Source organism: Petaurus breviceps, unplaced genomic scaffold (assembly GCF_028583685.1).
Source record: "Petaurus breviceps papuanus isolate PSGF00001 unplaced genomic scaffold, PetGlider_PUasm1.0 76, whole genome shotgun sequence".
NCBI classification, from domain to species: domain Eukaryota; kingdom Metazoa; phylum Chordata; class Mammalia; order Diprotodontia; family Petauridae; genus Petaurus; species Petaurus breviceps.
The window spans coordinates 40,666,810-40,688,737 of record NW_027186473.1 but is presented as its reverse complement, the minus strand read 5'-3'; the positions used below and the strand labels follow the sequence as shown (position 1 = coordinate 40,688,737).

The following is a 21,928-nucleotide window of genomic DNA, read 5'->3' as shown; positions in this document are numbered from 1 at the left end:
CTCTCTCTCTCCCCCTCCCTTTTCCCCTCTCTCCCTCCTTCTATCCCCTCCCTCCCCCCCCCCCCCCCCCCCTGGCTGTCTCTCTGTCTCTCCACATAGATTTGGTTGTGTTGCTAAAGTTTTCTTCTTCTTTTCTTTTAAGGAAGTAAAAAGTAAAAAAGGTGTGTTTGGGGGTCACACTGAGAATTATGTACTTTTGGCTCCTAATGTGGCTTGGGATTCTCTTCCACTTTTGGCTAGTTCACATAAGAGGTGTGTGCGTGCGTGTGTGTATGGGGAAAGGGGGGGGGGGGTGGAGAGCCTAGATAAAAATTAAGTAGATGTTTCCTGTTTCGTGTTTCATTTTCTTTCTGTTTGAAGAGCCTTGGGGCCTCCCTAAGAGTTGCTCTCCACCTCTGGGAGGGTCTGTGTGTGTTTCCTCTGTCTGGATTGGTTCCTGGGGCCTTTTAAGTAAAGGCTTTGTTCTCTGGAAAGCGCAGGTCAGTGGTGCTACATGCTGCTACTGTTTGGGGAAAGGCAAAAAAAAAAAAAAAAGAGCTGAGTAATGCTGGAGCCTTCTCATGTGGCTGATGCAAACCTGGAGAATTTGCATCATCATTCAGCAGGAGTAAGTTGGTGTGACAGGAGCTTAAATACAAGCTCTTGAGGAAGCTGAGCTAGTTTCTAATGACAGGGCAGCCACTGCAGCAGCAGCAGCAAGGTTAGCAGCAGCAGGGGCAGAACGAAAGGGTTAGGACTGCAATGGGAAAGGCACAGGTGTTCTAGAGGAGTAATTAGAGAGGCTGGAAGAATTCAAACACACTTTTAAGGTCCATACCTGTGAACCCGAGAGCAACTTGAAAGGCAGTAAGCACAGGGAACAGTACGAACTCAGTCTGGAATCAGGGAGACCAGACCTTGTTTCCAAAATTTTTCTCCTCCTGCTGTCTTTCTCATTCTCCTCATCCTCCTCCTCCCCCTTGTCTTTCTCGTCCTCCTCTTTTTCCTCTTCCTTCTCCTCTCCTTTCTGTATTTTTTTCTTTTTTTTTTCTCTCCTTGAGTTTGGCAGAAGCCCACTATGGTCAGGAAGCCTGTGATGCCCTCCATCTCCAATGGAGGCTATCTCCAGGGGGATGCTCATGGCCACTTGCCCTCCAGGGGCAGCAAACAGGCCCCTGAGCAGGATAAGATGGTGCTGAAGAAAAAGATCACGCTGCTGAGGGGCATCTCCATCATCATTGGTACTATCATCGGGGCTGGCATCTTCATCTCCCCCAAAGGAGTTCTCCAAAACACGGGCACCGTAGGCATGTCTCTGATCGTCTGGACAGTCTGTGGGCTTGTGTCTCTGTTTGGTGAGTTTATGTTTATAAGTGGAGTCCCTTGAGGGTATGTGTGTGGGAGGCTGCTACTGGGCATGCAACCTGGCATGCTGATTTGGGAAATCAAACAGCTCTTCTGCTAGTAGAATTAGAGTAGATGAGGAGTAATGAGAAATCATTCAAGTCATCTAGGAGTTCCTGGGTGACTTGAATATAGCCCCCTCTTTCCTTCCCCAAACTCCTTTATTTCCTTTTCCTGATGAAGAGAAAATATTTTTATTTCTTTTCTTCATAGTGATGGGAATAAGCACTCATTTTTATTGCCTATAAAAAGGCAAGTACTGGACATATGTGCTTGTCTGGGCAATGCTAGAACTGAGCCCCTGAAGCCTCTGTGAAATGTAAAACCTGATTGGCCTAGTTAGATTCAGTGCTGAGTTGTCTAGAAGTTTTCCTGCCTTCTTATTGGTGAAACAAATGGTGAGGCAGTGCTTTTCCTTAAAGCACACCACCTTTATGGGTCTGACATTTCCTTGGGAGCCACTGTATTATAGAAAAGATATGGTAGGACATGCTATAAAGAGTTCTATCCTTGCATGAGCGGAGGATATAAATAGTATAACTTTTCTTATCCAATCTCCCTCTACCCCAATTATCTTCGGCTTAAATATTGAGCTTGGTTGGGTGGGAGTCCAAGTGGTTTATCCAGAGTCATTTTTTTCACTTGTGCTAGTCTGGTGTCATGCTAAAATTTGATGTCAAGATGTCCTTAGTGAAGCATAATGAACCTGGAAAAAATGGAAAAGAAGTTTCCTCCTTCAATTCAGATGGTTGTATTAAAAGCTGATTTAAAAAATAATGGGCATCTCCAAAAGATATCTACTCAAGACGTCAAACAAAAACAAATATCGTTCAAAGTTCCTATTAAATGTCAGGCCCCTGTAATTCTCTGTGGCCTAAATATTGAGCTAGGTTGGGTGGGAGTCTGAGGAATATACCCAGCCTCATTGTCTTCCGCTGTGTCTATCTGTTGTCCCAAAGAGTTTGGTGACAAGATGCCCTCAGTGAAACTCAGTGGAACTGTTCCAAGTTTTAATTAAGTGTCAGATCCATGCGATGTCATCTGTATTGGCCCAGTACACCAAGCAGCACCAGTTAATGGTCTGACAAGGAACAGAAAGCTAAATCGGCCCTTTTAAAGCAAGGTAAGTCCTAAATAAGTTTGTTTAAGGATTAAGGAGAGTATATTCTGGTTCCAGAGAGATACAGAAGAAAGATCACTTGGAAGTTGAGTCAGAGAACATGGGTTTGAATCCTGGCTCTGCTACGATCTATTGATCCTGGGTAAATTACTTAACTTCCTTTGGGCCTCTGTTTCCTAATCTGTAAAATAAGGGAGTTGGACTAGATCAGGGGTGGGGAACCTACAGCTTCAAGGCCACTTGTGGCCCTCTAGTTCCTTGGCAGAAGCCTTTTGACTGAGTCCAAGTTTTACAGAACAAATCCTATAATGAAGGGGATTTGTTCTGTAAAATTTGAATCCAGTCAAAGGGCTGCACTTGAGCACCTAGAGGGTCACATGTGGCCTCAAGGCTGTAGGTTCCCCAACCCTGGACTGGATGATGTTTAAGGTCCAGTTTTGACTCTGATCCTGTAAATGTTCTGACCTTCACACTACAAACCAATTAACCTATCCTAGAATAACCCCTGAGTCACTTTATGACTTTTGCTGATCCATTCATACTTTTCTGATCTCTGAAATATCTCATTCCAATGACTTCTATTCAACTTCAGAAATCAAGAGTTCCATTATAAGGAAAGCTAATTGGTCATAAAGTTAATGGACATAAAACCAGTTGACTGGATCCATATCTCTTCCCTTAAACCAAGGAGTGGAGAGTTGGAGGTGTCCTTTCTCTTCCTTGCTTACTGCCTCCTACCAGCTAGTCTTTTACATTACCATTAGTTTAATTTTTTTTTTCTTATGGTCTTGAATTGTGACTTCTTTAGTGTAACCAATTACTGGCTGGGGAAACTCTTGCTACCAATTCAGATCAGCCACTTATGATCTTATAGGCTTGTCTGGGATGCTGAAGGTTAAGTGACCTGACCATGGTCAGAGACGCAGTATATCAGAGGAAGAACTTCAAGCCAGGTCTCTCAGGCTCCAAGGCCAGTTCTCTTTCTGTTACAGCCTACCTGTCTCAGTGACAGTCCTAACATATCATTTTTACTGACATAATTGTATTCTGTCTTTGTGGATGACCAGGATAGATTTAAATTTATGATTCTAATGATTTTACTAAAGAGTATAGAATCTTTGGAACAGTATACTATGTCAAAATGGTTCCATGCTATGTCTTTATAGATCATAATATCAAGAACTAGTATCAGTCTTAGAAATCTATTTTTTACAAATGAGAAAATGGAATCCAGATTTAATATGACTAGCCCAGGGTTACAGAGGCTCAATAGAATGGCAGATATATGTACCTATGACTTCTAACACCATATTTCATGCTCTTTTTACGATATAACACTACTTCTCTGAACATAGAGAAATGTCACCATTACATTTCTTATTGTACACCATGAATTGTAACCTTGGTATATCTATTATAGTCAATATAAATGAATTGAGATCATTAATAAAGAATATATCTATCTTGTTTTCTGTATCAAAAATGGCTTGTGCATATATAGTTCCATTAGTTAGATTTATTTATGGAGGAGATATTAAAGATTAATAAAAATCAACAAAAAATATTAATTAAGCACTGAAGAGCCCAGAACCTGTAATCACAATACTTGAGTTCGAATCCCAGTCTACCATTTACTACCAATGTGACTTTCGGCAAATCTCTGAAATCTCAGAGTAACTTCTCTAGGACTCAGTTTTCTGTAAAATTACAGGTTGTACTAGATGACCTTTTAATTCATGTGTGTCAGGAGTGGTCTAGGTGCTGAGCATTCAAAGACAAAAATCAAATAGCCTTTTCCTTCAAGTAAGCTTGCATTCTATTCAGGGAGGACTCATAGAAACATAAGTATGAAGACTCATTTATATATCTATGAGTCCTCCCTGAATAGAGCTTACTTGAAGGAAAAGGCTATTTGATTATATATGTAAATTATATAGAAAATAAGACACTATACACATGTATATAGGTATGTGTACACATGTAGAACACAGTGTATAATGTATGTATAATAGGTAACATTTTATTTATTTTATACATTTTACATATATTATTTTATTTTATACATGATATATACGTATCATGACACATACATAAGTATGTATACCTATTTAATAATTTTTCTGTTATATTTATAACAGAGGTGTGCTGGAGCCAGCTCATACCTACCCAGTTGTTAAATTTTTAATGTGAGCATTTATACTTTGGAAAACAGCAAATGCTACAAATCAAAGCTTGATTTTGGTGGTTGTCTAGTCCTGAGAAAGTGATGGAGGAAATGTTTTTAATTCCGATAAAACTTTTAATGCAGTTATGCTTTTTTTTTTATAAAGAGCGAGCCAGTTAAAAAATTACCAATATACCTGTATTTCTGTGTGTTTTTGTGTTTGTGTACACGCACACATGAGCCTGTTTACTTGGATAGAGTGCTGAGCTTAAAGCTAGAAAGACCTGACTTGGATTGTACCTCTGATACTATTTTACCATGGGCAAGTCATTAAACCTCAACAGGTCTCAGTTTCGTCATGTGTAATATGACAAATAATGCCTTTAGTACCTAACTGACTTGTTTGTTGTGTGGAAAGTATAAATGTATACTCTTGTTTTATCATAATCTACAATCCATCAAATGCTTTTTTTAAAAACATGTATCCTTTAAGCATGAAAGCATCAGCATATGGCAAGTGGTGAATTGCTGTCTTTATGTATTTTGGTGATCATGATCTGAAGAGTTGGAGGAGTTTTCTCCCGATGTCCAGAAGCATAGCCGACTTTCAGCCCCTTAATCCAGATGAATCCTTAAGGAGGCTATGTAGAATAGTCAATATTAATTGGCCTTTGGCATCTTTCAGAGACAGTGTGGAGAAGTTGGTAGAACACGGGGCTAACAGTCAGGAAGACTTGTGTTTATATCTCTCTCTCGGAGCAAAAAAGATACCTGGGCAAACTTTAAATCATTTAACTTCAGTGTGTTGGAAGCAACTCCCTAGGGTTTACCTGTTAAGTAAGTCATAATGGCTATGTGTGGATGAAGGTAATAATGGCAATAGGAATTCCCTAAGATGGGACCTCGTAAATCTGAGATGCATTAATACTCATATACATCTATACATACATATATATGTTTGTAAATTTGAATAGATGTATATTATTTCTATATACATGTATATGTATTCCAAGCATAAAGAACTTGTTCTGTTGAATTTTGCTACGAAAATATATCTATAAGTAGGCATTTCAATTCAATGCAATTCCATAAAGCATTTATTAAGTGGCTACTTTTACCAAATACTGTGGTGGACACTGGGAAATAAAAAGAAAGAAAAATCAACTAATCACAGTCATTCTGGTGAAGGGTGGGATGGGGTAGGATGGGGTTAAATAATACACATGCATTGATAAATGTGTCTCTGGAAGAGAGAGGATAACAAACTTGGAAGAGATTTGCATTTTCATGTATCCCTTTGAGATAGGAGAGGTATTATTACCCCTATTTTATAAGTGAAGAAATTGAGGCATTTAATAACCACTTCTGGACTTGAATCACGTCTTAAGAAGAGGAGGTCCAGCAAGGAAACACTGCTATTGGGATATAGCTCTGGCTCCCCTTGAACTTGTGTTCTCTGATTGCTTGTTGCTAGGAGTGAGCTCTTACATGAGCTTGTTTTGTTTATCTCTGTTTGCCTACCATATATCACTGTATTGCTAGGAGTTTGACAGGAGTGCCACTTCAAGAGAAAACTAAACAAAATTTTTTAAAAAGGGAAAAAATATCCTCCAATGCTCTGGAATTAGGCTTAGGGGAGGCCAGAGCTTTGACTTAGGACCTTTCAAAGGCCTAGTGTCAATAGAGGGATTATATGCACATCTTGTTCTGACCTTCTCCCTTCTGGGCTCTGACAGTTGTGAAACCTGAGACCTCTGACTGGAAAAGCCCCTTCCTTCAGAAGTTACCAGGTTAAACCTGAGGGCAACCATCCTGGTGTGTTAATGGATAGCAGATTGAACTATTTATTGATTCCTCTGGCAGCAAGCAGGCTCCCGCTTTGCTGGCCTTTAAGAACAAAAAATGCTAACTGGATCTCCTGGATATCACCAATAGAATGGCCATCTCTCAATAGTACCTGGGTACATCTAGTTTGATCATCTATTTCAGTCTCATGCTAAAGATACAATAAATGGAATTTTACAAGCCTCTGAATAGCCGAAAGATCCTTACTCATAATGGACAGTTCCTAGTGGTGATTCTCCCTTTACTGTGCCTATAGCCTTTAGCATATTGTACTGTCATGTTATGTTTACTAGTACTAAGTAAACTAAGCAAATCATTTTCTTTTGAATTATATTAGCAAAATAATGGGAGTATTGTTTCATGATTAGTTTACCTAGGAAAGTGAATTAAGGCAAGTCTTATTTTTGTTTGTCCTTTCAACTTTCCCAGAAAAAGGTGTCCATGCAAGAGATTTGGCCTGACTAATTCAGAGAACTCTTGTAATAGTTATGTCATTTACAAATTGAGTCCTTCAAGTTTAAAATTGTCAAATAGTACAGTTTGGAGACTTAAAAAAAGCTACTGAGGGTTCTTTATAATTCTTTGACATGGAAGTATGATGATTCAAGGCATTCTCAAAGGAAGAATGGGATCAAATGCAGGTAATTTGTTATCCAAGGTTATCTGCCTCTGAAGATAAATGTTTTACCTCTTGAAGGAAAAAAAAAAACTATTAATACTAATGATATACTCTGTTTTAGATTTGAATCTGTCAGAAACATTTTATTAATTTATAACCAAGCTCTTTTTAGCTTTTTACAGTTGGAGAAACTGAGGTAGAGTTTTTTTTTTTCTAAGTGACTTGCCTAGAGTCAAAAAGCTAAGAATGTGAGGCAGGATTTGGACTTAGGTGTTTCTGACTCTATGTACAAGCACTCTATCCATTGTGCCACCTAGCTCTCTCTGAGAGGAATTTGTGGGCATTGAATAAGATAACTTATTTTCCCATTTGAAAAGATAATACAGATAGCAACTGATTCTTCCATGTATCCCAAAACTTTGAGTTTCAATAGCTTACTTAAAGTTTAAAATTAACATACCTAGGATATGTAAGCTTTTAAAACTTAAAACTGCACTAAGATTTTTGGGAAACACCAGAGTTATTTATAACATTCTTATACTAAATTTTGCAAAATGATTCACAGACATTAGCTCATTATAAGGAAACATGCCTTCAGAAAGTCAGGTTGACTTAGCAATTCACATACTAAGTCCCCGTGGTTGGATCTGAACTAGGGGCTCTTGAGTCCATATCCACACCTTAAGATAGAGCTATTATTATTATTATTTTACTTTTTGGAGGGCAATTGGGGTTAAGTAACTTGCCCAAGGTCACATGGCTAGTTTTTTGTGTGTGTGTGTAGGTGTGTGTTGAGGTCGAATTCGAACTCAGGTCCTCCTGATTCCTGGGGCCGGCACTGTACTCACTGCGCCACCTAGCCTCCTCCTAGAGTTATTATTTTTAAGGTTGCCCTTTACCTAAAGATTTTGCTCTGGTGCCACCTGAATATTTTGACATGATTTTTTTCAAATTATAATTCTTTTTTTCTTCATGAATCTTTCACAGGGGCTTTGTCTTATGCGGAGTTGGGGACATGTATAAAGAAATCTGGAGGTCACTACACTTATATCTTGGAAGTCTTTGGCCCATTACCTGCTTTTGTTCGAGTCTGGGTGGAACTAATCATAGTACGGTGAGCACACTGGTTTGCTTTACTTATCTTTTTCCTTTCACCTGTAGAGTACTTCTGAATCACCTGGATTACTTCCAGCTAATAAAGAATATGTGCACATGTGTTTACAGAAAGTGTGGAGGAGGCAAAAAGACTTGTGTAAAGTCCTGCCTCTGAAATATACTAGTTTTGTGATCCTAAACAAATCTCTTAATCTTTCAGAGCCTTAGGCAACTCTTTGAGACTGTTATAGACCGTAGTCAAAATGAATCTATGGAAGAAGCTGACCCACCATGAATGAAATCATGAGCAAGGACGTTCCCTCCACTAAAAAAAAAATCACATAAAAATTAAAATATGAATTTTAATAGTCAACAAACATTTAAGTATCTACTATGTTCCATGCACTATACTACGGGAATTTCTATTTTATTTGCTGCTACTCTATTCCCCAAACATGATAAAACATCACAAGTACCCAATGTTTCACAAGTTTTCAATTATTCAGTTTGCAATTCTAGCAAACATTTGGTTTTTTAAGGCTATAGAGCATTAAATTACTCATTGGAATAGCAAAATGATGCCTTGAGTATGGATTATTCAGACCCTGTCCAGACAAGAGTGCAATGTTAGCATGACTTGAAACTTTCATTGACTCCAAATTGCACAACTAAGCCCATATAACTTTTGCGCCATTCTAGTGGTTAAGAGGCTTTTGTGTCCTCCCCAGATAGCTTGGTGTGTCACTGGGTCCCCTCAGGTGCTGCTTGAGTAGTTTGCTTATTCATAGTGACTCACTTCCTCCCATAAAGAATCCAAGAAGTTCCAGTTACTAAGCAGCCTTTCTTGTATTGTTGTTGAAATTGATCTTCCTGATTTCTTGGTTGGAAATTCAATAATGCTAAGTCACTCTGAACTGCAGTTAAAACACTGGCACACACCCCCCCACCCACCAAATAAACAACCTTTTAAAAACCCTCTCATGCCTTAAAAAAATTGTCCTCATCCTTTTAACCTCCCAATTTCAAAATCTAAGCCAGGATTTTTCAGTTCTAAAGTCCACCATAATAGCTAGGGGAAACATTCACTGAGTGTCTAATTTATCAGAATTGCACTGCTGAGTTCCCATGGTAGCTTTTATTTCTGTCTCCCAAAGCTCAGAGGCAAATGATTTACTGTTAGAGAATGGACTTGGCACCAGTGATGATGATTTCCATGGTCAAAGGAATCTTCTCTTTCAACAAAAGTTACAAAGGACTAGTGCCCCCTTAGTGGAATTTGTCTTCATTTCAAATGCTTTTTCATTATTTCAGCCTTGTCATAGTGGAATCCCAATAAGGAAATATTTCCTTTATTCCCTCTAAAAATCTTCTGCTCATGTTTCTTTCCCAGCCTGGAATCTTTTGCACGTTCCTGCCTTACTCTCCCTGCTCCTCTGAATCCTATCCCTAGTTCAAGGACTAACTCAGTCAGTCTGCATTTATTAAGTGCCCTGTGCTTGACACAGGGGAAGCAAATTCCTGCCCTTAAGGAATGGGGAAGACCATTTGCTAACAAATTTATGAAGAGAGCTGTTTACGCGATAAATAGGAAATAAATAAATAGCATGCGAAAGGCACTGGAATTAAAAGAAGTTGTGGAGCTGTGGAAGGCTTCCTATTGAAAGGTGGAATTTTAGTGAGGATTTACCAGAAGTCTAGGTCTACTGTAGGAGAGGAAGGAGAGTGCTTCTGGCTTGGGGTACAGCCAGAGGGAACACTTGGAGATAAGAGACAGTGAGTCTTGTTCCTGGACAGGCCAGGAGGCCATTGCCACTGAGGGAGTATGTATCAGGGTGAACCATGTAAGACTGGAACTGTAGGAGGGGGCTGGGTTATGATAAGCTTTGAATACCCAAGCAGAAAACTACTGGAGCTTATTGAATAGGAGATGACATGATCTGACCCACCTCATAAGATTATAGAATGCTAGCGTTATAAAGAAATATAGACTGATAAATATGAGCTTAAAGGGACCTTAAAAAGCAACGAGGATGGGGTGGCCAGTTGGTGCAGTGAGTAAGAGCACCGGCCCCGGAGTCAGGAGACCTGGGGTCATTTGCGGCCTCAGATATTTAACACCCATACAAAATAACTGGCCATGTAACCTTGAGCAAGTTACTTAACCCCAATTGCTTAAAAAAAAAAAGCAACAAGGTGGTATCAGAACTCTGGGCCTGGAGTTCAAATCCTGCCTTAGACACTATGTGATTTTAACCTCTTTGTGTTGGTTTCCTCATCTATGAATGGAATATAATAAATAATAGTAATATATGATCATCAGATATAATTATATAACATGACATGACATAACAAAACATAAATAACAGTAGCACCCCCCTCACAAAGTTGTTGTGAGGATCAAGTGAGTTGTCACGTGTAAAGCATTTGGTAATCCTTAAAATGCTTTATAAATGTGATTTTTAATGTTACTATGTGTTGTTATATTGTCTCATTTGATCCTTACAATAAACCTGCAAGGTAGGTACTATTATTATTCCCCTTTTATGACCAAGGAAACTGAGGTGAATATAGATTAAGTGACTTACTCGGGGTCACACAGTTTAGTGTCTGAGGTTGGATTTGAACTCAGGACTTTCTGACTCCAGGTCCAGTGATCTATCCACTCCACCACCTAGTTGTGATTTGTCCTTCTATGGTACTCTTCTAGTGCTCCTAGGCTTTGGATTTGGGTTTCTTCTTATACTCTCTCTCTAACTTAATTATGAATTTCTGCTCATTGAGACCATCCCTTCGCCTTCATAGCACAGTGCCTTGCAATAAGTGTCCAATCTCTATTTTTAATGGATTTTGATCTTTAAGAATTTCAGCTCTAATATTTTGAATCCAGGAGACTTATGCTACCATATGAATGCTGGACTTATGTAGAATTATAGGCTATACTTGAAATGTCAGATTATCTCTTCCTCCCCCGTATGGTAGGAAGACACTATTAATTTGAAATGTCTACACTCTTGGAAATCAGGGGAAAAGGTTAGATGTTTTGATGACTTTTTCAGTGATAATCATTGCGAGACACCGAAATCTATTGCCAAGGGAGGAGGTTTTAATCTTCTCTAGGGATTTTAAAGAAGATAGTTGATGAGTATCTCCCTGGAGTAGTTCAGCATAATGTAGTATAGATGGACTATAGGGCTAGACTGCTTCTTAACTGACTGCCTGCCTCATAGACCTGTCCAGAGTTAGGTTGGGGGGGAAAAATGAGAGTAGGTCACATTCTTGCTGCCCTCTCCTTTCCCAAATTTCACACTTATAAAGGGGTGAGGTAGATGTGTGTGTGTGTGTGTGTGTGTGTGTGTATCAGATCAACCAGTTATGGTAGAGGCATCATTATAGAATGAAAAAGAGCATTAGGTTTGTAGTCAAAGGGTCTAGATCTGAACCCATCAGTATCACAATCATTATTGTTACTATTTGTTTGACATTGGATAAGTCACTTACTGAGTCTGGGACTCAATATTCACATCTGTAAAGGATAGGGGTAGCTTATATGGCCGCTGAGATAATTAACAACTATGAATCCATGATTCTACCATCCTCCTCCTCTTTCTGCCCCATTGTCTGGTGATTATTGTGTGCTAGTCTAATGCTGATTGACATTTCAGCCAAGTGCAGTAATATTAATGCCAAGGACAAGGAAGAGAGACTCATACACACAAATACAAATATATATGTATATTGTGCCCTATAATTATTTGGGAATCCATTAAAATAAAATTTCTCTCCTAGAACCCTGGTACTACAGGAAATAGATTAGATTAGGTCTGACAGACTCTATTGAGTCTTTGAGGGGAAAGACCTGGTTCTAAGGTAGATGGAGGCTGACTTGACAGACTTGGATTGATTTGAGAGGTGTACTAAGATGTGTCTAACTTCTCCACCTACCAACCTATCATATTACCTGATTTCATTGACTCATCCATCAAAGAATTTAGAACTGGGGTGGAATTTGGAAAGCTTCTAGCCCAACTTGATTATTATGCAGGTAAGAAAGATAAGATAATTTGTCTTAGTCCACTACAAGTGAGAAGTAGCAAACTGGGTTTCTAATCCAGGCCTTCAGACCTCGACCTTTGACCACTTTTCTGTGCCAAACCTTGTCTATAGATGGTTATCATTAAAATGCAAATATGTTAACAAGAGCTGGCCTGCAATATCTTATTATATTGTTGCTTAGTCATTTAATCTTCTGACTCTTCCTCACTCTGTGGACCATACCAGTCGCAGGGTTTTCTTGGCAAAGATACTGGAGTAGATGCCATTTCCTTCTCCAGTAGATTAAGGTAAACAAAGGTTAAGTAACTTGCCCAGGGTCACATAGCTAGTAAGGATTGGAGGTCAAATTTGAACTCTAGTCCTCCTGACTTCAGGCTCAGCATTCTATTCACTGAGCCACCTAGCTGCTTCATCTTATTGTATTAAAGCCTTCCAAATAATAGCGTAAATTAGTTTATATTCCAAATAATTGTCTAGAATCATAGGAGGGCAGAGGAAGAAGCTAGACAGAATAAATAGGCTTAGTTATCAAGAGGAGAGTCAGGAAGGAGAAGCATAGATCTTTCAGGGCCTATCTTGGACTTTCAGAAGGCACAAGGTAGCTGTGAGAAGGAGGTGCCAAAATGGTGGAAAGATGCTGAAAGGAAAAGGTTGAATGAGTACTGTGGGGGTGGAGGATTTCTCCTACTTCACATTTTTGTTCATAAATGTTTATTTATTTGCATGTACATAAAACACATTAACATAATATAAATGTATATATTTACATATGCATAGGTATATGTATGTACAGGCAGCTAAGTGCCCTAGGAGAAGACATTTAGATGCTCTGTGACCTTGGGCAAGTCACTTAGCCTCTGTTTGCCTCAGTTTCCTCATCTATAAAATGGGAATAATAATAGCACCTGCCTCACAGGGTGGTTGTAAAGATAAAATGGGTAAAGCTCTTTGCAAGCTTTAACGTGTTATAAAATGATAGATGCAATTGTTACAATACATATACAACATATATATACATATGTGTATGTATAGAAACATATCTCTCCAAACACACACTTGCACACACACAAATACACACACTGTGAGCTGTATAAAAGTTGAATTGGCTGCCTTGGGCAGTGATGGATTTACTCTCCTTGATGTTTTCTAGAAGAGGTTGTATTTTGGGCAGATTTTAGTATCAGAAAGCACAAGGGATAGAGTATGGGCCAGGAGACTGGAGTACCTGAGTTCAAATCTAGTCTCAGACACTCACTACCTAGGTAAGTCACTTAACCTTGTGGTTTGCTTGGGTTTTTTCATCTGAGCTGGAGAAGGAAATGGCAAGTCACTCTAGTTATCTTGGCCAAGGAAACCCTAAATGGGGTAATGAAGAATTGGAAATGACTCAACTACAACAATGTTCTAGGGATTTCTTTTATGTTTGGTTTGGACTACATGGCCACTGAAATCCCTTTTCACTCTTGATTTTGTGATTTCATCAGGAAGATCAGGGTTCAAATTCTGCCTCTGACTCTTACTAGCTGTGTGACCGTGAGCTGGTCCCTAATTCTTTCTAAACCTCAATTTCTTTATCAATAAAATGGGGACAATAGTGCTCCACAGGCTTAATGTGAGGATCAAGTGGCATAATGTAGGTAAAAGTCCTTTGCAAACCTTAAAAAGCCATATAAACATCAGCTCATTATTACTGTGATTTTATGAAGTACATCAAAGATCTCCAGCATAAAAAGAAGCAAGTGTTTCATATACTAATGAATGATAAATTGAAGCAACAGAACTTGAATGCAAATGCTCTCAGCTTTTTCCTCTTGTGACCGTTTTCTCGGTATTTTCTAGCCCTGCTGCCACTGCTGTGATATCCTTGGCATTTGGACGCTATATCCTGGAACCATTTTTTATTCAGTGTGAAATCCCAGAACTTGCAATCAAGCTAATTACGGCCGTGGGCATCAGTAAGTATCACGGGCATGAGCATGAGCGGTGCATAAAGTAGTAGCAGAAGTAATTAGCTTAATCCGTGTTCAGTCTCTTTTCACCATAGACCTCTCCTCACATAACTCTTTTCCTTTCTTACTGGTTTTACCAGATTTCCTAAGTAGGAGAATTGAAATTGGAGGCCAGGTGGAATAATGGAGAGGGCACTAGCTTTGGAGTTAGGACTGCGTTCTAATTCGAACTCAGACACAACACTTACTACTGTTGGCTAAGGCGCTGAACCTCTCTTTACCCCAGTTTCCTTATCTGTAAAATGAGAGTGTTGGGACTCAGCCTCTAAGGTTCCTTCTAGCTCTGAATCAATGGTCCCATGAAATGCCAGGCATTGATAAGATTTGTTGATAAATTGCTTTCTCCACTGTTGCATTTGATAGAAAATATGGTACATAGTGGGCAGATAGGTGGCTCAGTGGATAGAGTGCCAGGCCTGGAGTCAGGAATACTGAGTCATTCATCTTTATAAGTTTAAATCCAGCCTCAGACACTTACTAGTTGTGTGACCCTGTGCAAGTTACTTAACCCTGTTTGCCTCAGTTTCCTCATCTGTAAAATGAGCTAGAGAAGGAAATCGCAAACCACTCTAGTATCTTTACCAAGAGAACCCCAAATGGGGGTCACAAAAAGACATAACTGAACAACGACAAACAAAATGGTGGACAATTTTTTTTTTAAATTTGGAGAATAACAAAGCAAAAAACAAACCCACATTTGAAAGCAGGGAGGTAATTGCCTCATTGAAGGGAACACCTGGGAGCTTCCAGATGGAGATGTGGGGATTTCATGGTGTTAATAGTAGAGATTCAGCAGGTGGGTATATGGGTCATGTTTCACTCTTGGTCACATGATTCAATTCACCATACATTTGTAAACTATCTACCATGTGCTAGACACTGCATTAGTCACTGGGCATATTAAGTAAATGGAACAGTTCCTGTCCTCAAGGAAATTTTATTTCCTCCTAGGGTGTGTGAGGAGAGGAGGGAGGGGGAAAGAAAGACAACACAAAGATAAAAGTAAATCTAATATGTAAACAAAGGATTTTCAGGAGTGGTAGGGTGAGTGTACTAATAATTGAATAAGTCAGGGGAGATGTTAAAAGGAAAAGACATTTGGACTCTCTTGAAAGGAGTGGAGATTCAGAGCAATAGAGGCAGATCATTCCAGGAATATAATCCTAAGCATTTTGTTTCATGTATTTTAAAATGTTATCCAAGAATATATCATTCTGAACAAAGGCACAGGAATGGTGGATAGATTCTGGAAGGGAAAGAGAAGGAAAGGGAAAAAGCATTTATTAAGCACCTATTATGTGCCAAGGACTGTGCTAAGGGCTTTAGGTCTTCACTTTGTCCAATATGTAGCTTCCTTTTTATATAATTCATTTAGTCTGAGAGATAATAAGAAGAAAAAGTTTGCATTTGAGAGCAAGAAGATTATTGGATAGTTGGGAGAAATACTATGGTAATTTTCTCTGAGGATACTTTATTGCACAATCAGAATTCTAGATGGAGGGATAACCAAATAATTGATGGACAGTTTCCTGTGCCATTGGTATCCTTGCAATATCAAAACAGAAAAGGCCCCCAGGACTTTAAGGAGAGACCTTGAGGAGAGCTTATGGCAGTAAATGGATAAGGTTGGGCATGTGTGGTCGGAATGTGGTCTCCACTATTGTCGGGACAGTTAAAATCCATAATATCCAGGGGAAAATGTAAGAATAAATAGAGAATTCAGATTGCAACTCCATGAAGCAGGGATGCATTCCTTAGCTGTTCTGCTTGCTTTCTCTGTCCTCTGTGCCTTAATCTGTATGTACCCCATGTCATTAACGAACTTCCTCCTTGCCACTGCCTTACAAAATTCTCTTTCTTCAAGAAGCATCTCTTCCTTCAACTTGCAGATCAAGTATCATTTTTGACATCATGGATCCTTAACCTTTTTTGGTGTTATGGACCCCTTTGGCATTCTGGTGAAGCTTTGGGACCCCTTCTAAGGATAACATTTAAAAATACATGTGACAAAATGCTTAGGATTATATTAAATATGGTTATCAAAATAATAATACTATAAATTAGAGATTCCCAACCCACAAAGTGTATTCATGGACTCTTAGGGGGTCTGTGGACCAGGTTAAGAACTGATTTACATAGAGCCTTTACTTATTCCTTACATCTGTCAGAAATTTCCTTCCCCCAACTTGTAGTTCCGTCATTTTTGAGTCATGTCTGACTTCCTGACCCCATTTTGGGGGGTTTTCTTGGCAAAGATACTAGCGTTTCCTTCTCCAGCTCTTTTTATAGATCAGGAAACCGAGGCAAACAATAACTTGCCCAGGGCCATGTGGCTAGTAAGTGTCTGAGGGCAGATTTGAACTTAGGAAGGAAGGTTAATCTTCCTGACTCCAGGTCTGGTGCTCTATCCACTGTGTCACCTAGCCCCCAATTACATACAAATATTTACTTACTCTGTATTTATTCCTTTATGTTAATTTTATATGTACTTATCAATGTACTTGTCTTTCCCATTAGAGTGTAAACTCCTTCAGACTAGAAGTTGTTTGATTCTTTGTACTTGTATCTGCAGTGCCTACCTAATACTCTGTGTGTGTGCATATGTATACACCCATACATATATAATATACATACACATATATACATATATGGTTAATAAATACTTATGGATTGATTATTGAAAATAATCAAACAAGAAAACCAAAATAAAAGTCTCAACATTTTTAGGTGAAGGAGACAAAACAAAACAAAAAAATCCCCTTTCTCCTCCAACCCTAACCCAACCCAGCAAATATTTGTGGCAACTTACTAAATCTGTATGGCCTGTTTCAGTCGTCACTCTTTCTAAGTTCCTCATTTATTACTGTTGAAATGTGGTGACATTTTAAAAGACCCGTATTTCTCCATAAATGAAACGTACTTGGAAAGAACCTTGTACAAACAGGCCCATGGAACAAGCTTCTTTTGGTGCCGTCTGCATTGAGTTTCATAGTTGTAAGAACTTTATTTTTCTAGCACTTTGTGGTTTATGGAGTGTGTTCTTCACCACAATGCCTGTGTATGGTTGTGAGATAACAGATGTTTTGGATTCAGATTGGTGTGAACTTTGTTGGAGGGATGAGCACTTTTCCGTCCTCTGCTCAGTCACCATGCTGGTGTTCCATGTGATGTAGCTATTGCCCTAGACTGCCTTGCTAAATCCTCCAGGGACTTACATTCAAAGAACACAACAGGAAGTTGCACAAAATTTTTGGTGAGCTGGATGGAAGAGAGTATATTAGTCTCATAGGCATTAGAGAAGAGCCTCTTAATGTGCCGTGGATCCCTTGACAGTTTGGTGAAACCAATCTTTCTTGGAATATTTTTAAATGCATAAAAGCAATTATATCAAAATGTAGTTATCAAAATATTTTACAAAGCAAAACAAGTTCATGGACCCCAGGATAAGAACTAACAATTGGGAATGGAGTCAGAAAATGCCCCTAGTAGATTAATGGCTCTCTAAGGGAGTCTATGTGATGGAGAGGTTGTTTTTTGGACAGGGCTGATGCTTCTCCATGCAAGTGGAGGTGGAATATCTTACAAGGAGATCTACTAGCTTATGGCACTCTTGGGTCAGTGAAGTCAGGTTTTTAATGATTATTTTTTATATTATTATTAATTCGATATAATTATAACTAATAATATTATTATATTATTTATATATTATGGTTTATTATATGCCAATGTTTATGCCAAATTCTGGAGATATAAAGAAAGGCAAAAACACTGTCTCTGTGCATAAAAGGCTCACATTCTAAAGAAGCTGACAACACACAAACAGATATTTACATGTAGATATAGAGTGGGTTGAAGACAATCTTAGAGGGAAGGTGCTAGCAGTTGGGGTACCTAGAACCTCCTGTAGAAGGTAAGATTCACACTGAGTCTCCAAGGAAGCCAGGGAGTCATGAGGCTAGGTGAAGAGGGAGAGCATTCTAATCAAGGTTGGAGAGGGAGGGAGAGTCAGTGAAGGGACATAGAGTTGGGGGATGGAGTTTTGAGCAATGGTCACAGTTGATTGAGGCTTAATTTAGTCTCTTTCTAGAGGAGTACCACCCATCCATAAATATTTGTGGTGTTGGTTATGGAGCTGAAGATGGGAAGGATCTGGATAACTGATTTAATATTTTGGCAAATTTAAGTGGTTTCTTTCCCATCTATCCCAATGATCTCTTCAAGCAGGTCTCACTTGTTAAAAATAAGAAATCAAAGTAAAATTGAGTTGGACGCACTGGTCAACAAATCAGAATTTCATGGAGGAATTAAACAGTGAGGTATTAAATCAGGAAGGTGGGGTTGCTCTAAAACAGGTAGTTTAAAAAAAAAAAACCTTGTAGGGAGCATGAACTTGGATAAAGCTAGAGATTTTTGTTTTGTTTTTACAAAGTTGGGTGGATAAAGACATTATTTGTCTCTACTTAAAACACAGATTCACAAATTCTAGTGTTCCTTCTACAAACTTGATAACTGAAGAGAAATTGTAATCTGATTAGAAAAAAAGAACCAAACCAAACCAAAACAATGGTTCTTTTAAAGTTGTGGTCTGTAGGGAAAAGCCAACACATCTCTGACAGGAAGGTTTATGCCTAAGCCTGGAAGAGTTGAATGAAAAGGATCATGTTTCCTGAGGGTAAATGTCTTTGACAGTAGGATTTAGTTGGAAGATCACTGTCTTCAAAGGTAGTGAGGGTGATTTCATGAGGGTGATTCTGCTGGGGGCAGAATGTTGGTAAAGATATGAAAAATAGAGAAAAAAAATGCTTTCTAGTGAGCTTGTTGGAATTAAAGCCTTTGGGGAGTTCCGAAAATACTCTTGGGAACAGAGCAAAGGAATAGAGACTGGCCTTTATAATGCTAACAGTTTCCAGAAATGAAAGGGGGGCACCCAATCTTGACAGCTTTTGTGTTTCAGAAAACGTCATTACTTTCAAAGCAGAATTCAGCCAAGATTAAAGGTTTCTGCTTCCCTCAAAACCTTCTTATTTCACAGAAAGAAATCACCTTTGAGAAGTACTTTGTTGGGGATAAGGCTGAAAAGACACATTAGGCCAGATTGAAAACTTAGTTCAGGCCCCTTTCCTCTGCCATCTTGGCTCTCCCCTTCCCCCCCCCCCCCCATCAGGCTCCTTTCAAAGCTGATTCTAGAAATGGTTTGTTTTGATGTGTTGGTGTGCATTCTAGGGATTCTGACTTAGTGTGTTATGGATGATTTTTCCCTCCTTCTCTTGTCCCCTTCCTTGGCTTAATCTTGGGGGAAGTCAGTGACTTCTAATCTAATTTCATATGCCACTGGGTCCATTGGGAAACATATGAAGGAGGCAATTTAACATTTAGAATCACATGACATGCATTGATTAAAAAATATATATATATACTATTTAAACTGGATTTTTTTGAAGTATAATGTGACCTTCTTCAGTGGCATTCAGTAATAGATACGGAAATAAAAACAAGAAAAACCACTCTGGGGGTTGATGTCTATGCAAATATTATTATTAGAGTTCTTGGCATCACAGAGTCTTAGTGTTGGAAAGGATGTCATCTAACCTGACCTATCTGTACCGGAGCAGGAATCCCTTGTACGATATTGCTGATAAGAACTCATCTAACCTCTTATATGCAGTCTTCTAATCATGGGGAATTAAACTAACTGCCCTCTTTTCCCTTTGTGAGAGTTCTCATTGGAAACAAAGCTTTTCTTTAGGTCCAAGTGAAATCTAACATTACAACATCAATTTACCCTTGTGGTTCTTCCTTCTGGAACCAGACAAGTCTAATCTCCTTTCCACATGACAGCCTTTTAAATATTTGAATTGTATTGGCAAAGATTTCTTTTTCTTAAACTAAACATCCCCTTCTCTATCAAAGATGATGTGAAAGCTACTGGTAACCACACCATACTGGTTACCTTTCAGAAAAAGTTGGTGGCATTGTGAATATAGTGCTGGGCTTGAAATCTGGAAAACCTGAGTTCAAATTTGACCTCAGATAATTACTAACTGTGTGTCCCTGGGCAAGTCACTTAACCTCTGATTGCTTCAGTTTCCTCATTTGTAAAATTATAATATCATCTGCCCCTAACACAGCCTACAAGTTGTAGACATTATGTAAATGTTTGTTTCCTTCCTTTCCTTTCTCTGCACTTGCACCTATTTGGCAGTAACTCAGGACCAAGTTATTCAGGACTAGGAATAATAATAGAAATATTTTCTTTCTATTGCATTCTGGTTATATCTGCCCTATTCTTATGTTAACTAAGCTGTGTTGGAAACCTAGTATTTAATGAAACATTGATTGGTATGGAAATAGAAAATTATCCCACTGAGACACCATATCATTTAGGAGAATGGCAAAGAGTACATAGAATCAATGTTGCATAAAAAAACAAGATCAAAATGAAGATTTGCAGAGGTGTGGTTGGCTTGCCTTTTTTTTTTATAGAAGTTACATCTGTATTTGTTAACTCTTTTCTTATAGTTGCTCATAAACTACAGAGATATTAAATTCATTCCAATGAAGAAAAAAGTCTATTAAGGGTCTAGTTTGACCAGGGCATACTAGGAAAAACACAAAGTTTAGATAAATCCCAATTCCTGTTCTCATATAACTTGCAGTCTAATAGGGAGCTAAGATACATGCACAGATAGCTGTAACACATATAATGCATACATGAGAGAGGAACAAAACAAAATGGTGTAGGGTCCAAGGTGGAGGAAAAGTTGTAAACTAGTAGGAATGGGAAAGTGATAAATGATTGGATATGAATTCAGTTGGTACTACCCAGGAGGGTAGGCATCACAGGCATCCAAAGCAAGACCAGATCACCAATAAATAATCAAAAGTCTGGTGAAAAAAAATTTTTTTTTAGTTTATATTTTGGAAGATCATCATGAAAAACAAAAAGCTTAAGCAAAGTTTCAAGCAGACACATGACACTTACACCAGAAGACAGAATTGGGCACAGCATAGGAAGAACATGTTTCTTTTCCCCATCCAGATACCACTCATGGATAGCCACTGAATTCAGCAACATCCTCAGAAATGACCTGTATTTTTTATATTCCTCCTCACCATTTCCCCATATTAGTTATTATACAGTTACAGTCTTTCTCACTTTTAAGTAAGAAAGCAATTGAATAGCATATAAGTAAATCAAAGTTGAGTTTGCCTGAGTTTTTAGCAAAGGTAATTGCCTCCCAAACTGGCCACAATCAAAACCTAGTAGCCATCCTAAATAAAATCAGCAATTATTAACAGCAAAGAAAGACCACTGTGAACTCTTACATCACCCATGACCTTAATTCAGACTCATTAAATCAGATCCATGCCTAAATTGTCTTTCTTGGGTTTTTACCATGTGTACGCCTAGAGAAAAAGGCAAGAAGACACGGTTTCTATGACAGATAAATCTCTGTTGCTCTAAATCAGAATCTATGGCAGTACCATTCCCAGGGCTCAATCTGACTTGTTAAGTTGTGAGCTACAAATTCTGGATGGGCATATTAGAACTGAAGTTTTGTATAGCTATTAGAGAGAGACAGAGACAGAGACAGAAAGAGAGAGAGAGAGAGAGAGAGAGAGAGAGAGAGAGAGAGAGA

The 21,928-nt window shown here is 38.7% G+C and overlaps 1 protein-coding gene across 1 annotated transcript in view; it reads left to right on the top strand.

The window, feature by feature from the left end:
• The first annotated feature begins 469 nt into the window (after positions 1–469).
• Positions 470–21,928, top strand: part of SLC7A11 (solute carrier family 7 member 11) — a 122,214-nt gene continuing 100,755 nt past the window's right edge. The window contains exons 1-3 of the mRNA XM_069105378.1: positions 470–1,334; positions 8,119–8,245; positions 14,119–14,234. Coding sequence (XP_068961479.1) covers positions 1,058–1,334; positions 8,119–8,245; positions 14,119–14,234 — 520 coding nt within the window. The 5' untranslated portion in view covers positions 470–1,057. The remainder of the gene's footprint in view (positions 1,335–8,118; positions 8,246–14,118; positions 14,235–21,928) is intronic.